Source organism: Populus nigra, chromosome 1, assembly GCF_951802175.1.
Source record: "Populus nigra chromosome 1, ddPopNigr1.1, whole genome shotgun sequence".
Classification (NCBI taxonomy): domain Eukaryota; kingdom Viridiplantae; phylum Streptophyta; class Magnoliopsida; order Malpighiales; family Salicaceae; genus Populus; species Populus nigra.
Window position 1 is genome coordinate 21,055,426 of NC_084852.1, and position 13,744 is coordinate 21,069,169.

A 13,744-nucleotide genomic window follows, 5' to 3' on the forward strand; every position below is an offset into this window, starting at 1 on the left:
TCCCAACCAAAGATTTTTTTTTAATATTTTTTAGTTGGTTATTAAATATTTTCAAAGTTCACTATATAGATACTAGAAAAATGTTTTATTTTTTCAATGTGGGATTTGAAATCTTTTAGTATATATATTCTATGTTCATAAGAAAAAAATTATGTTTTTTTTAATATGGAATAAAAAATATTTTTTGTTTAAATACTTCAACTTAGAAGGATAGCATCATTCTAACATTGCATTCAATGTGAGATAGAAAATATTTTGTAATAATTTTTTAAACTTTATTATTTATAATATGTATAATTTATATTAACAGAGATTGTTTTTTAATTTTTTCATATAAAATATTAAAATTTTAAATATTTTTTAATTTTTTTAAATTAATTTAATTTAATCCACATCGATCCATATAACTCAATGCCTAGCTTCTTATCTAGCTCAACTTCCAAATTGGATCTGATAAATATATTGTCGAGGTTTTTTTTTTTGTTTTTGTTTTACCACGAAACAGAAATATTCCAATCAAAAGTCATTTTGCTAAAGTACGCCTGACGGTGACTTACAACCTCACACAAGGTATACACCTAAGCAATTTCTTGCAGCCAACGAATAAACCTTTGAACTTTCCTCTTCCTGTGGCTTCCTAAAACCTCAGCTGAACCCAACACCGTTCATTAAATGGCCGCCAAGCCCCAAACCCATTTTAACCTCCATGATATATAAATTTTAATTATTTTTTAGCCTTTTTTTTTTTCACTTTGGTGGGTTCTCGTTTGTATGATTTTTATCTATGGCTAGCAATGAGAATCCAGGAAGTGAATCCAATAATAATGGCGGTGCTGCTTCTTCTTCTTCGACTTCAAAAGATGGAGAAACACCCACGCAAATTCAACCTTTTAGAATGCCTACAATAGAAGAGGTTCGTGCCCAAGACGTTTGGAATAACTGTGCTGTTCGCAGTGTTGCTAGTGGAGTCATGGGTGAGGATTGATTGATTAAATTACCTTCCTTCTTGTTTTTTCAAGACATTGAAATTAATGGGTTTTGTTTTGTTCGTGCTTTCGATAATCAGCTCTTATATAGTTGCAGTGGTAATAGATGAATTGAATATCTAACAATTCTAGCCTCTGAATGAGAAATTTTAAATTTTTTGGGTGGCTTTATGATTGATTGGGTCAAGATACTTTCGGTAGTATAGCAATTATTAGGAAATAATTGAATTTGCACCGTAGCTTTGAATTCAACAGTGGTGATTGACACAGGAGCTCCCCTAAGTTTTCCAGTCGGCGGGGCGACTCTAGGATGAATTTTCAAGGGGCTTGGAGAACCTATTATTCTGTTACAAAAATTCATTTTTTTGCTAATGATCCAATCAAGGAACAACTGAACTGTTATATCTGGTTTCCGTAATACTATCCATTACAAATGAATTTTTTATCATTTGACTCCATACCACCAAAAGGTTTAGTTGTGCATTTGAGCTTGAAAGATAGCCTAATAAGGGGAAGGAATCATCCTTTAAGAAACTTCACCTTCAATAAAAGTAGAGTGTTTTCAAATCTGTGGTTTCAAGTAATATGATAATGTGTTTTGTGTAATGGAAATGTTTATTTGTAGGAGGTGGGCTGGGGTTGTTCATGGGACTGTTTCTAGGTGCATTGGATAATCCCATCATGCAAGATGAGATGACAGGAAGGCAGCAATTTATTTATACTGCGAAGCAAATGGGACGGAGGAGTTGGAGTTCTTGTAAAACGTTTGCAATTATGGGCTTGGTTTTCTCAGCTGCTGAGTGTGTCACTGAGAAGGTAGTTTACCAAGGAGACTTTATTAATAAAAACGTTGATTTTTATGTACCTTTGAAATTTAAAAATCCATAGGAGTTTAATTTGTTGATTGTTTTTAGGCCCGGGCAAAACATGACACCACTAATACGGTTGTTGCTGGGTGTGTCACTGGAGGTACAATGTCAGCAAAAGGTGATCTCTTACTTTGCTGCTGTTCAATGCTTTTTTCATATTAACTGCATTCAGTTTGAGATTAGTAGTCAAGATGTTGGATTAATTTATACAACTCAGCACTTGCTTGTCGTAGAGCTTTCAAATATGTCAGCTCATGGTTCCTGATACCATCCTATCAATCCACTTCCTCCTCACAGCTTATAAAAGATGTTCCTTAAATCTCCTTTGTGCTGACTTTTTTGAATCCATGTGCTTTATCATAGCTTGCAATTCATGTGGCCAAAAGGATAAAATCACATGTCATATTAAAGTTTGATGAAATTAACCTATTTTGCATATGAAAATCCTGACTAAATTTGCCTATGGTTTCTTGTTAGTGAAACTGAACAACATCTGTGGTAAACATGCATACACTTTCAAACCAATTTCAAAGGAACAAAGGAAATTTATCTGTTAGGAAACCAGAGGGACAAGTTCAGGAAAATGTGGAAAATTTTATACCAGTGCAATAGTAGTGATGACATATTCTAGGTATTTTGACCATTCACTATGTTCATTAGGGTGGAAATGAAGGAGAGTGGATGGGGTGTATACTGTTGAGGGAGGGAAGAGGTGCTCACCTTGTTTGGTAGGATAGATGCATTCTTGAGAAAGGAACAGAAGAATACCTTCCTTCCATCAATCTTCAGTTTCCAATCCTTCCAAATTGGAAATATTGAAAAAGAGACCCGAGTGAGATGAAATATTTTCCTGATTTTACATCATTTGGATCTTTTTGATTACCTTTTTCCTGCATTTAAACTACTAGAAGTATGGATTTGTTTTCATTCTTCACCTATCCCTCATGCACCGTATTGTCCCTATACTCCCGACTAAGTAGTGTTTTAATATGGCGGTAGAAGGGCATAACCTCATGATGCGGACAACAAAAGAAGCAAGATTGGTGACTTTTTATAGACAAGGGTATCTCTGTAATTTCTCTATTTGCTGGAAATTCTGGGAAATCTTCGATGATGCAGGAAAAAAGAATAAGATTTATATGGTCTATTTCAACTATAGAATACAAGGGTGTTTTAGTAATTTTCAGATGTGGAAAATCTGAAAAATATAGTTATTTATATCTATTCATTGTTTCAAAATATGTTCCAAATATCTAAGAAAACAAAAAATTAAAAAAATATATTTTTGATGCATTTCATCTATTCACACGTCCTTCTTGTAATTCTCAATTATTTTCTCTTGTTGATGTCTTATATAAAAAAAAATCAAATTCAAAGAAATATGTTTTTGATATGTTTGTGTTCATTTCGTATTTTTTGATTACTTTTCTTATCAAATTAACATTAATGTTGTTTTTTTTTTGTTAAAAAGAGAAAATAAAAAAAATAGGGAGCAAAATAGACAAGGGACTAAAGTGCAAAAAAAATGAGGCATCAAGATATAATGGAGTTGCTTGGGGGACCAAGTAATTAAAAAAGCTATAAAACAAGAGAAATGAGAGACCAAAACAAAATAAATTGGGTTATGTGGAGACCAAGCAACTAAATAGAAGATAAAATTTGTGGGTTATAAATAGATGAGTGAATTGTAGATGAAAGAAGCCCACCACACAAAAAAACCTAACTTTATCTCTCTTATATAAAATCCCTAGCCTTATCTCTTCCACCACAAACCCTAGCTGCTAAGAGATAAAGAGAGAAAGCGAAAAAAGAAGAGAAAGTGTACTGAAATTTAAAAGAAAAAATCCAGTCATAAAAAATGAAGAGGAAGAAAAAACAACAAACTCTTCACTTCTTACCAAGGTGAAAACCCATCTCCAAGGTTGTTAAAATTGACTCGTAAATTTATGAGTCAACATATGCTTATCATGTAAAATCACATAAAAATTAAAAAAATGATAAAATCGGATTGAAATCATTTAAAATCGGTAAAATCGATTAAAATTTTGATTTCACTACCAATTTTACGATTTTACAATAATTCTAAATTTTCAATTTTTATCTTCCCCGTTGCATACATTAACGCATGAACCTCACAAGCACATGTATCCATGAATTTTTTTTTCCAATCAATGATGAAGGAAACATCGTCTTGCTTAAACCCTTCCTAACAAATAAAAAATTATCTATTATGGGACAAAAGTTTGCAAATTCTTATTCTATAGAGATATTTTTACGGATAAGAGTAACAGATCATACTCTGGAGTTTGATCCACCATGTGTTTATGTCTAAATACCATAGTCTTTTAAATAAGTTTACTACATTATGATTTCTCTATAGAAAATCCTATAACTTGTCTAAGATATGATCTAACAAGGATCCAAACTTTAAGATTAAAAAAAAGGTACTATTTTGAATTGTTTGATTCATTCGTTTTGGTTCATACAAAGCCTACAATTCTTTATCGATTCATTTGTTGAGATTGACGGTGTGTAACAAACAATATCTGAAACTTATAAAATAATAGCAATATCTAAAAGAAAGCATAACAATATCTAAAAGTGTTACATTATTCATGGAGAGAAAATATATCGGATAAGCTAAAACACTACATGTGGTCATGCATTTGGAGGGAGGATTGGAATTGGTGCTAGCCAATAAGGGAGCATAGTTGTGAAGACATAGCTATTTTCAATGTTTTTTCTTGGACGCACAGTCTTACCAACCACTTACAACTTTTTTCCTTGGATCTTGCATGATAAGATTTTATCATGTAAGAACAAGCACACAACATTTTTATTGATGAAATTACTTTGAATTTTATGATTTATTTTTACAATCCGAGCTTACATTGTTTTTTTCGTGTCGTGTCATAGAAAGGTTTTTGACAGCCTTTCCCATCTCCCTCTTCATCATTTTCCAGCACCACTTCCTCCATTTTCCAGCCCTGAAACCAGCCTCCAAACCTCACCATACAACCTAGAAAACTATAGCTGCAACCCCCACGTAACAGCCTTGAAAACTCCATCCAAATCAATGCTTGGTTTCTGGATTATAATTGGAGCTACACTCCTCGATTTTAGATGTTTTTTGGCTTGATGGAAAGATAAGACATAGGCCTAAAATCTTATGATGAGTTTAAGACTCAATCCTGCTGTTTTGATGCTCAAAACATGGACGAAACAGAAAAGTCAGAATCTGTCAAGAAGTTCATTTCAGCTTAGACTTTGTTTGGGTTTTTGGCCTCTATCTAGAGTTATAGATGTCAGAAAAAAGCAAACTTAGATGTGTTGAAAAGCTTAGAAGAAGATCTAAAACTTTTGTGAGGTGTACAACTCCAAATTGTGTAGTTTCGATGCTCTAAATCCAGCGGAATATTGCGGAAGAAACAACAACAATACTACGTAGCAGCAACAACAATGCTATCTAGCACCACCCCTGACTATTCTAGCAGCTTTTCAAACCTCATCCCATTCCTTGAAGATCAATTTCAAATTCCAAAGATCTTTTGAATGACTATTTTGATTTATGTTGCTTTTGATATGTATCAATGAGGTTTTTGATTGAATAATTTTTACTATTGGGTTGATATTTTTGTTTGCATTTCAGTCAAATCCCTCAAGTTGTATCTTGCTAGTTTATGTGTATTGGTCATATCATAGTCATCTCAATCATTCTAGTATCATTTTCTTTATGTGTGAGAAGCATATTCACATTGTTATTTGATTCAAATAACATAATATTTTTTTTTCTTATTCATGCATGTATATTCATATCCGATGAGTTTTGTATCTTGGTTTCAAAATTCATTAAAGGTTTCAGCCTACATTACATTAAAAGGCTGACATTCCAATATTTTCATAAATACTTCTTTTCCAAAATCATTTGTTTAATCTTCAATAAAAAAATTCAATGTTATTCACCTACAATGTTTAAGGCAAATGAACTTATAATAAGTCATACTTTGAATGTTGATTGGTAGTAGCACCTTCAACTTATAATTTAATTTTCAAAAATAAAAATCTTTTTTTAAAATGCATTAAAATTTTTAGATTAGTCATCCATCAACGATTCCTAATATAATGTACTCTTAAAGGTTGTTACTCTCAAGTGTCAATTGGAGATGACAAGTTGATTCATTAATGCGTGATGTGAATATCTTGGTTTTGAATAAATTGTCTACTTGTTGTGGTTGTACATACACGAGTCATAACACGGATGTATACTGACATTGATGAGGGGCAACCAATAAAAAACTGAAAATACCACATCGCATGAAAAATAAACCCTAAAAGGGTTATTGTCAAAGCAATTTAGTCCACAAGGGATCTTCATATCAGTAGATCCTATTCCAAATAAATATACCCATGATAGTCATTGCTCAGGTAGAACTGAGGCGTACAATCTTCATTCATTTAACAAGTATTGCGAATGAATCTTGGATACTATAGTATAAATGAATCCTAACAAAGCATTATCCATGGATCATTTTTAAGATTTGGGTTGGGTTCTATGAGTCTAACATAAGCCCATTGGTTAGTCATTGGCACAAATTGATAGACTATTGGTCATAGGTCATGATTAAAAGTCACCAACTGTAGACATGTCAATTCACCAAGTATTATTAAAATATTATAAACGAGAATGACAAAGATGTATCGGGCTTGTGAATGATTAGGCTTAAACCAACCACTCAAGGTTTAACTCATTACAATAGATTCACTATCACACACACACACACACACCACTAGTAGATTAGGCATGACAAACTGTTGGGAATAAAAAACAAGAGTAACAATGCAACTTATCTTAGGTGGAATGTTTTAGGATAATAGCATCTTCCCTATAGCATATCTAATCCTTTACCTTAAAACTTTGTAAACTAGTTGAGGTTTTCTATAATCATAATACTAGGCGATACTTTTTTTTTAACATAAATTCTTTTTCCCCTCTATAACAAAAAAACCTTCCTCATCCTTGAGAAAGAAGGTCATGGTTGCTGCAATATTAGGTGCGGAAAGTGTTTTATTTTATTAGTCCTAAAGCTATTAGGTTTTCCTACTCTAAAGAGGAATGCTTAGGTTAGGGGCTTAGAAATCCATGTCCTTGATGGAGCTGGCTGCTCTCTTTCAATAAGCAGCAATTTTGCTTTGATTGCGGGACTGAATCAGAACCTTAGGCGTGACTCTTAAGAACCTTAGGTGCAACTCCTAGCATCTATCAAAATCCTTCTTCATATTCCATCACAAATCAACAGTAGTACAGTTTTAACAGCCCTAAAACAGCATTTAAAAGTCAGATTTGGAACATCCCCTAGGCTGTCCTGCATCACCTCACTGTCTTTTTTTGTTGTTACATGGTTAATGAAAGGAGCTGCTTCGCCTTTTGCTGTTCCTGCTAGGAGCTTTCCTCTTTTATTCATTGATTTCGAACTTCTGTTAATTTGTTATGTTTTGATGGCTTCAGTTAATTACCCATGCAAGAGCCTGGTTGTTTTGGTCTTTGTTAGTCTCTTAGAGTGTGAACGGACTAATTAGAGTGGCCATACAGTTTTAATTTCATCATCAATTATTATCATAGTTTTGGTTTATTTTGAGTCATGCGCATTAATCAACTTAATCCTGGCAGTGTGAGTACCTGCATCCTGATTGAATGACTATCTTTAACAAACATATTTTAGGTTCAGAATTACATGTTAGAACCTTTCAATCATCTGCTTTTCATTCTCTTCAACTATTTTATGATATCCAGTGCCAGTTCCTTTTGGTTTTCTGAGATGGAGTTGGAATATCAATGTATAAAAGCTTCTCTGTTTTGGCATCACTGGACTATCCAACTATGCTATCCTTGAATAAATTGAAGGCAAGGATAATTAAACTGTGGAAGTTTCTGCTTGTGGATTTTGAGTTTTATTAGCTTTGGCAATGACATTCGGTGATGTTGAGAAATTATCAATCTTGCACCGACACTGTTTAGTTGTGCCCTCTACTGTTCCAGTTGCAGTTTGGTGTTGAATTATTTAGGGAAACGGTGTGAGTTTTGAGTTTTCAAGCTGCTAATTTTGCAACCATCTCTAAAATGGTCTGCCAATGGCTACTTGGCTTTAAGCTATCCACTTCCGCTCTAAAAACCAATAATGTGATTTCGCTGTGTTCTTGCCCTTTTCTGTTTAATTCATGTGGAGACTGTCGTTCCTTACCTGACCTAATGGCAGTTTGCCTTGCTCAACCTGACCTATCTTACCCTTCTGCCATGTTTTTTAGGTGGCCCGAAAGCAGCATGTGTTGGCTGTGCTGGGTTTGCTGCATTCTCAGTTTTGATAGAGAAGTTCCTAGACAGACATACTTGAGTGGACAAGTACCCGGTTCCAGTTTTGCAGACCTTAGATCATCTGGATTTGGATTAGAGAACTAGCAGTCTAGCAGCTTGCAGTGAAATTGTAGTTTTTCCTTGCATTCGTTTTCAATCGATTTTAATTTGCCCCCGCTATGAAGCGGAACGACATTGAATATACATACATGTCTCGTATAATCTTTTCATTTTTCCATTTAACCGATGCATCACATATAGAATATCCAGTGTGATCGTATAAATTCCATATCTGCTACAGTTTCAAATAACGAGTGACTAGTGCTCACTTGTCTTGTCTAGACTTGAGAGATTATCCTTCAAGAGCATGTATTCAACTCTGTCAGTGTGTAGACTTTTGCTGGTTCAATTATGGGTGCTGTTATCTTTATAACTCTGATTTGAATTGCTAAAATTACCCTTAAAAGAAAATGTAGCAGAGGACTTGGCTTCTCTCCCTTCCAAACTATTAAGCTTTTCATTTCGGTGAAATCACAATGTTTCAAAGCGGCCACCAATATTCACGCCATCATGCATCAAGCATCAACATCAGTTCGAAGACGTAAATTAGGTCACCAATCTTCATCACAAATTGGACAAGGTGAAACATAGAATTACAAAAAAAAAGTGTCAGGCGAAGAGTTTTTGGGAACAAAATGTGAATTCGGGGAAAGAAAAGAGATGTTGATTCAAATTAGTAGTGCTTGCTTGATTGGTCTCTGGTTTTTTCTTCTCTTATGAGTGCAGCTAGCAGCTCCTTTCAAATATCATTACCCTCTTTTTTCTAAACAAAACCAAGTTATTACTTCAAACTCTTTCTTTAATCCAATGGGATTTTGATAAAAACAAAAAAACAAAAAAACTTTTTCGTTCATGGATTTAGAACTGAACAGAGAATCTTTAATCAAGGAATTACAATGTTACTGCTTTGTTCAATATAAAAGAAAAAAAATCGAGTAATTTACTAATGATGACATTAAAATAAAAAAATTCTTTTTATATTTGAGTCGGGAATTTGGGAGTGCGTGTTCATACTTTGCAATTTATTGACTTCTCAAATAAACTAGATTATAACAGTGTAAATTAGATTTTACAAACAAACAATCAAGTAAACCACATACATCAATCACAAAAGTACAATTACAAACAATACTAATTCTTAAATAATCCATTATATCAAGAAAATAATGATGGTAAACAAAATATATTGGTAAATTCGTTTTACTCAAGTTTAACAATAATTTGATAAAAAAAATATTAGTAGTGATTTAAGTCATGCATATTGCTAAATATGTTTTACCGTCATAATCCAAGAATTTCCAAAATCTCCGTACATAAGTTTTTAGTTCTAGTAATCTGATTATTTTTTCTAGTCAAGGTGACTGATAGTTTATACATGATAACTGGTATGTTAAGGTGACTGGTACCTGTAAAAGATCTTCTTTTGTAAATTTTAGAACTCTCAGATACTTTAGTAAATATCTTCTTAAAGAGAAAAAGTAAAATGATATTTTAAAAAGATAAACTCTAAAAATATATATACTAAAAATATCAAGAATGAAGAGATTGTGAACCTTGGATTTGAAGGATTTATGTTGTATTTATAACTCATGAGTCTTGTCATTCTATGAAGGAAAGGGGCTAGAATGTAATTTCACTCTTGTAATATCTTGAGTTGTATTTAAATCAAAATAATATGTATTTAATCAATATAAAATATTGAGGGATCTGTATGGGGTCCTAGAAAAATTCTCAATGGAGTGTTGGGCTCAAACAAAATGTTTGAGTCCGTTAAATATGAAAAATAAATCCAGATGTGTTATCTGGACCCAAACATGTTCAAATTGAATGTGATAACTCGAGTCCATGTGGACGTTGAGGTGTTAGGCGGCATGAGCATGCCATGCCTTGCTGGGCTTGCTCCTAGCATGGGAGTGGGCTACCATGCCAAGCTCATGCATCTTGGCCCAAATAGTTTTCATGTTTTTAGGTATTTTGAATGTTTTTTTTTAATATTTTAAAGGGTTTTGTGAGCATTTTAAATTTCAATTTATCACAAAGTATATTATAATTGTGAGAGTTTACCTTAAATGTCACTTTTTTGTAATAATTATAATGCCCAAAAATAATCTCAAGAGAACATTTGACGTCCCCAAACCTTGCTTTTTTTCTTTTACTACTAAGAATACAACAGTAAAATAGAACCAGGAAAGAATTTCCCCTTTTCTTTCTTTCTCCCATCACGCTATCGGGTGACCAACACATGAAAGAAAGACCAACTCTTGCTAACAGCAACCATTTTCATGAAGATAGTGTGATACCGATTGTTTTTTAAAATTATTTTTTAGAAATATATTAAAATATTATTTTTATTTTTTAAAATTTATTTTTTATATTAATATATCAAAACAATCTAAAAATAAAAAAAATTAATTTAAAAAAAAAACAATAAATTTTAGCTCAACTCAATTTATGCCGCAATACCGAAAGCCACACCATTGCCTCATGAATTTAATCATGGGCTAATGTTCATGTTATAGGTTAGATCTACCCAACAACTTTATATGAAACGCCACCCAGAAAGTGGATCAAGCATGGATATTTAGACTCTGTTTGGTTAAGCGGTTGCGTCCACGTTTAGCTGCGTCAATAAGTTGCAATGTGTTTGGTTAACAGAGACCACCGTTTTTTATACATGAGTCCCACATAAATATGTGTTTGAAAAGCTGGTGTAGCAAAAGCAAGTCTGACTTGCTTTTCGCCGTGGCTGCTGTTCAGAAAACGTTGCTTACAATTAATGTTCATTATCCAAAAAATAATTAGCCCAATCTGTCCTCCTCCACTATCTCCTCCTCCACTGTGGCTTCCATCGTCTGTCCTTCTCCACTGCTTCGCCTCCTCCACTGTGCTTTCATCGTCTGTCCTCCTCCACAACTTCGACCTCCACTGTGCTTCCCTAGTCTCATGGATTTGTCCTCCTTCACGCGGCTTCCCTCTCTAAACCTCACACAGAACCATCTCCTTTTTGCTGCATTTTTCTCTATGCAATCTTCCCTGCTTTCTCCACTCTGCTTCCCTTTGTCATGCCAAGCTCAACTGAGCAAGGTAAGAAAAAAACCAGCAATGTCAGCAGTGGAAACTTCAATCTGGACCAGCCAGAGAATGGAGCATACAAGAAAGCTAAAGGCACAAGCTCCTTTAACTCAAGTAAGAAAGAAAGGAACGACGCCCAGACATGTTTGATGATGCTCCCAGACACCACTGATGAGCTTGAAGTGGACCCAGAAATAGAGCCAGAGGAGGAGCCCGAGTTGTATTCAGAACATCACTGTTCACTGAACAAATTTTTTTTTTAGAAACATCAGTGCAGTTAATTGATTTTGCTCGCACTATTTACGTGAACGTGAACAAAAATTGTTTTTTTTTAAAAAAAAATTAGTTTAAGGTGAATTAAATTTACTCGTACTGTAATTTTAATTTTATTTTTGATAATATTTTACCTAATTTTGTAGTTCTTGTCGGATGAATTTTATACATAATAGAATTGTAGATAGTTTTTTGTTAAAGTAATTTTTTTTTATATAAAGTGTAATTTATTTCATGATGTAATAGCAATAGTTAAATCCACAATATTTAAATTAAAAACCATCAATATTAATATATATTTTTTAAAATTATTTTATAACCTCAATTTCAAAAGCATTCTTAACCAAACACATTAAAACTACTTTTTCTTCAACCTCAATTTTAACTACAGTTTTAACCAAACACCTATTTTTTCAAACCAACCTCAACTAAAAGTACTTTTTATAAAACAATTTTTTTCAAATCACAACCATAACAGTTACCGCAATACCAAACACACTCTTAACCCATATAGAAGGTTTGGGTGCATAAGATCGGAGGTTAGAATGAGGTGTGTGTTTAGTAATGCATTATATAATATTTTTTAAAAGTATTTTTTAAATTAAAAATATGTTAAAATAATATTTTTTTTATTTTTAATACCAACATATCAAAATCATAAAAAAATCTAAAAATGTTAATTTATATTTGGCGATGAGGTTAGTATACTGTTAGATTTACTTTGCTTTTGTAGTCGGTTAATTCAAGTCGTGGGAGGTGATTTTCTGAAACCGTTTTCTCTATGAACTAACAAATGAAGTTTCCAAGAACAGATCTCTAAATGTGGTGATTACTCTTAGTTTACAGTAACCAACAGCTGTTTTTTTTAATAGATCATTGAAATGTGCTGACTTCGTATCTGGTTGATGAAGCTGATATTGTATATTGCGTATTAACTGAAGGTGTTTTATATAGACACAATGAAGTTAAGGCTTTGATTTCATGACTGTCAGATGTTAGGAAGCTCCAATAAAGTGTTGACTGTGATTTGTTATAGATGCTGATTAGGATTAAGATTTGTTACTGATTATTTGTCTTAACTTTCTATTTTCTGGGGCACTATTAGGGAAAGACCTTTGATTGAAGCAAATGTATTAAGAAGGTAGATTTAATCTTGTGATTCTTGCTACTATGAGTTTATCTCCTGAATTGATTTTATGTGGGTAAGGAAATCGTTTCTGTTTTCTTTACCCTGCTAGGAATATATTGCCTATAGATTATAGGCTTACTAAACCCGGAAGCTTGGATAAGAGAAGTTAAAATCATGCTCATTAGATATCAGAAGAACAGTTATACTGTTTAAAAGAAAGGATATTTAGGCTAGACAGGAAACAGACACGGAAAATGAACTGGAACAGAAGTACTGAAAATGCTGTGGTGATTTTAATTGCTTTAGAACTCTTTAAAGTTTGTCTGGCAACAGCGGGGAAAGCCTGAAGCAATGCTTACTTGAATGAAATGGTCTTGAGAGAAAAGATCATGCAACTAGAAACCTATAGCTCAGGTTCTGAAATTTAAGTGTATGGTGATGATGCCATCTTTGGTGTGTTTCTCCCACCTGTTGCGTGGTTCTCTGTATTTGAGTTTGGCCCTCCACCTAAATGTTCGTTGTCTTATGTTCTGCTGACTTCCTAATGTTTCTTTTCCTCGTGTTATTATGGTATTTTTTGTTGGGATAAAAATTGTGATCCATGCATAACTGATTGGATCTATACTTGGTACCTCTGTGCAGCTTGAAAAATATGCAACTGAAACAAATGCCCTTCAGCCTCCACATAAATATGTGCCATGGGTGGTGGTTGATGGGCAGCCACTTTATGAGGTTTGTTCTTTTAACTGTGACCTTAAGAAATGGTTATTGATTGTGGACTTCGTATTTTTGCCACCAGGACTTTCTGCGATTTTACGTGCAATTTTGCTATTTGTGATGATCCCAACTTATGAACAATTGATGGTTGTTCACAAGTTATCGATTTCTTTCCTTTTCTTTTTCTACTTTTAAAAGATTACTCGGTGGAATTCAGGAATTGCTCTGTTTTTTTTAGGATTATGAAGACTTCATAACGTACATCTGCAAGGCCTACAAAGGCACTGCC

At 33.4% G+C, this 13,744-nt stretch overlaps 1 protein-coding gene across 1 annotated transcript; it reads left to right on the forward strand.

Annotated features, from left to right (window-relative positions):
* The first annotated feature begins 564 nt into the window (after positions 1-564).
* On the forward strand, positions 565-8,637 carry LOC133692577 (mitochondrial import inner membrane translocase subunit TIM22-4). Its single transcript, XM_062113632.1, has 4 exons — positions 565-974; positions 1,612-1,802; positions 1,901-1,973; positions 8,159-8,637. The coding sequence occupies exons 1-4, from the start codon at positions 785-787 to the stop codon at positions 8,242-8,244; spliced, it is 540 nt and encodes a 179-aa protein (XP_061969616.1). The 5' UTR covers positions 565-784; the 3' UTR covers positions 8,245-8,637.
* Positions 8,638-13,744: the final 5,107 nt, after the last annotated feature.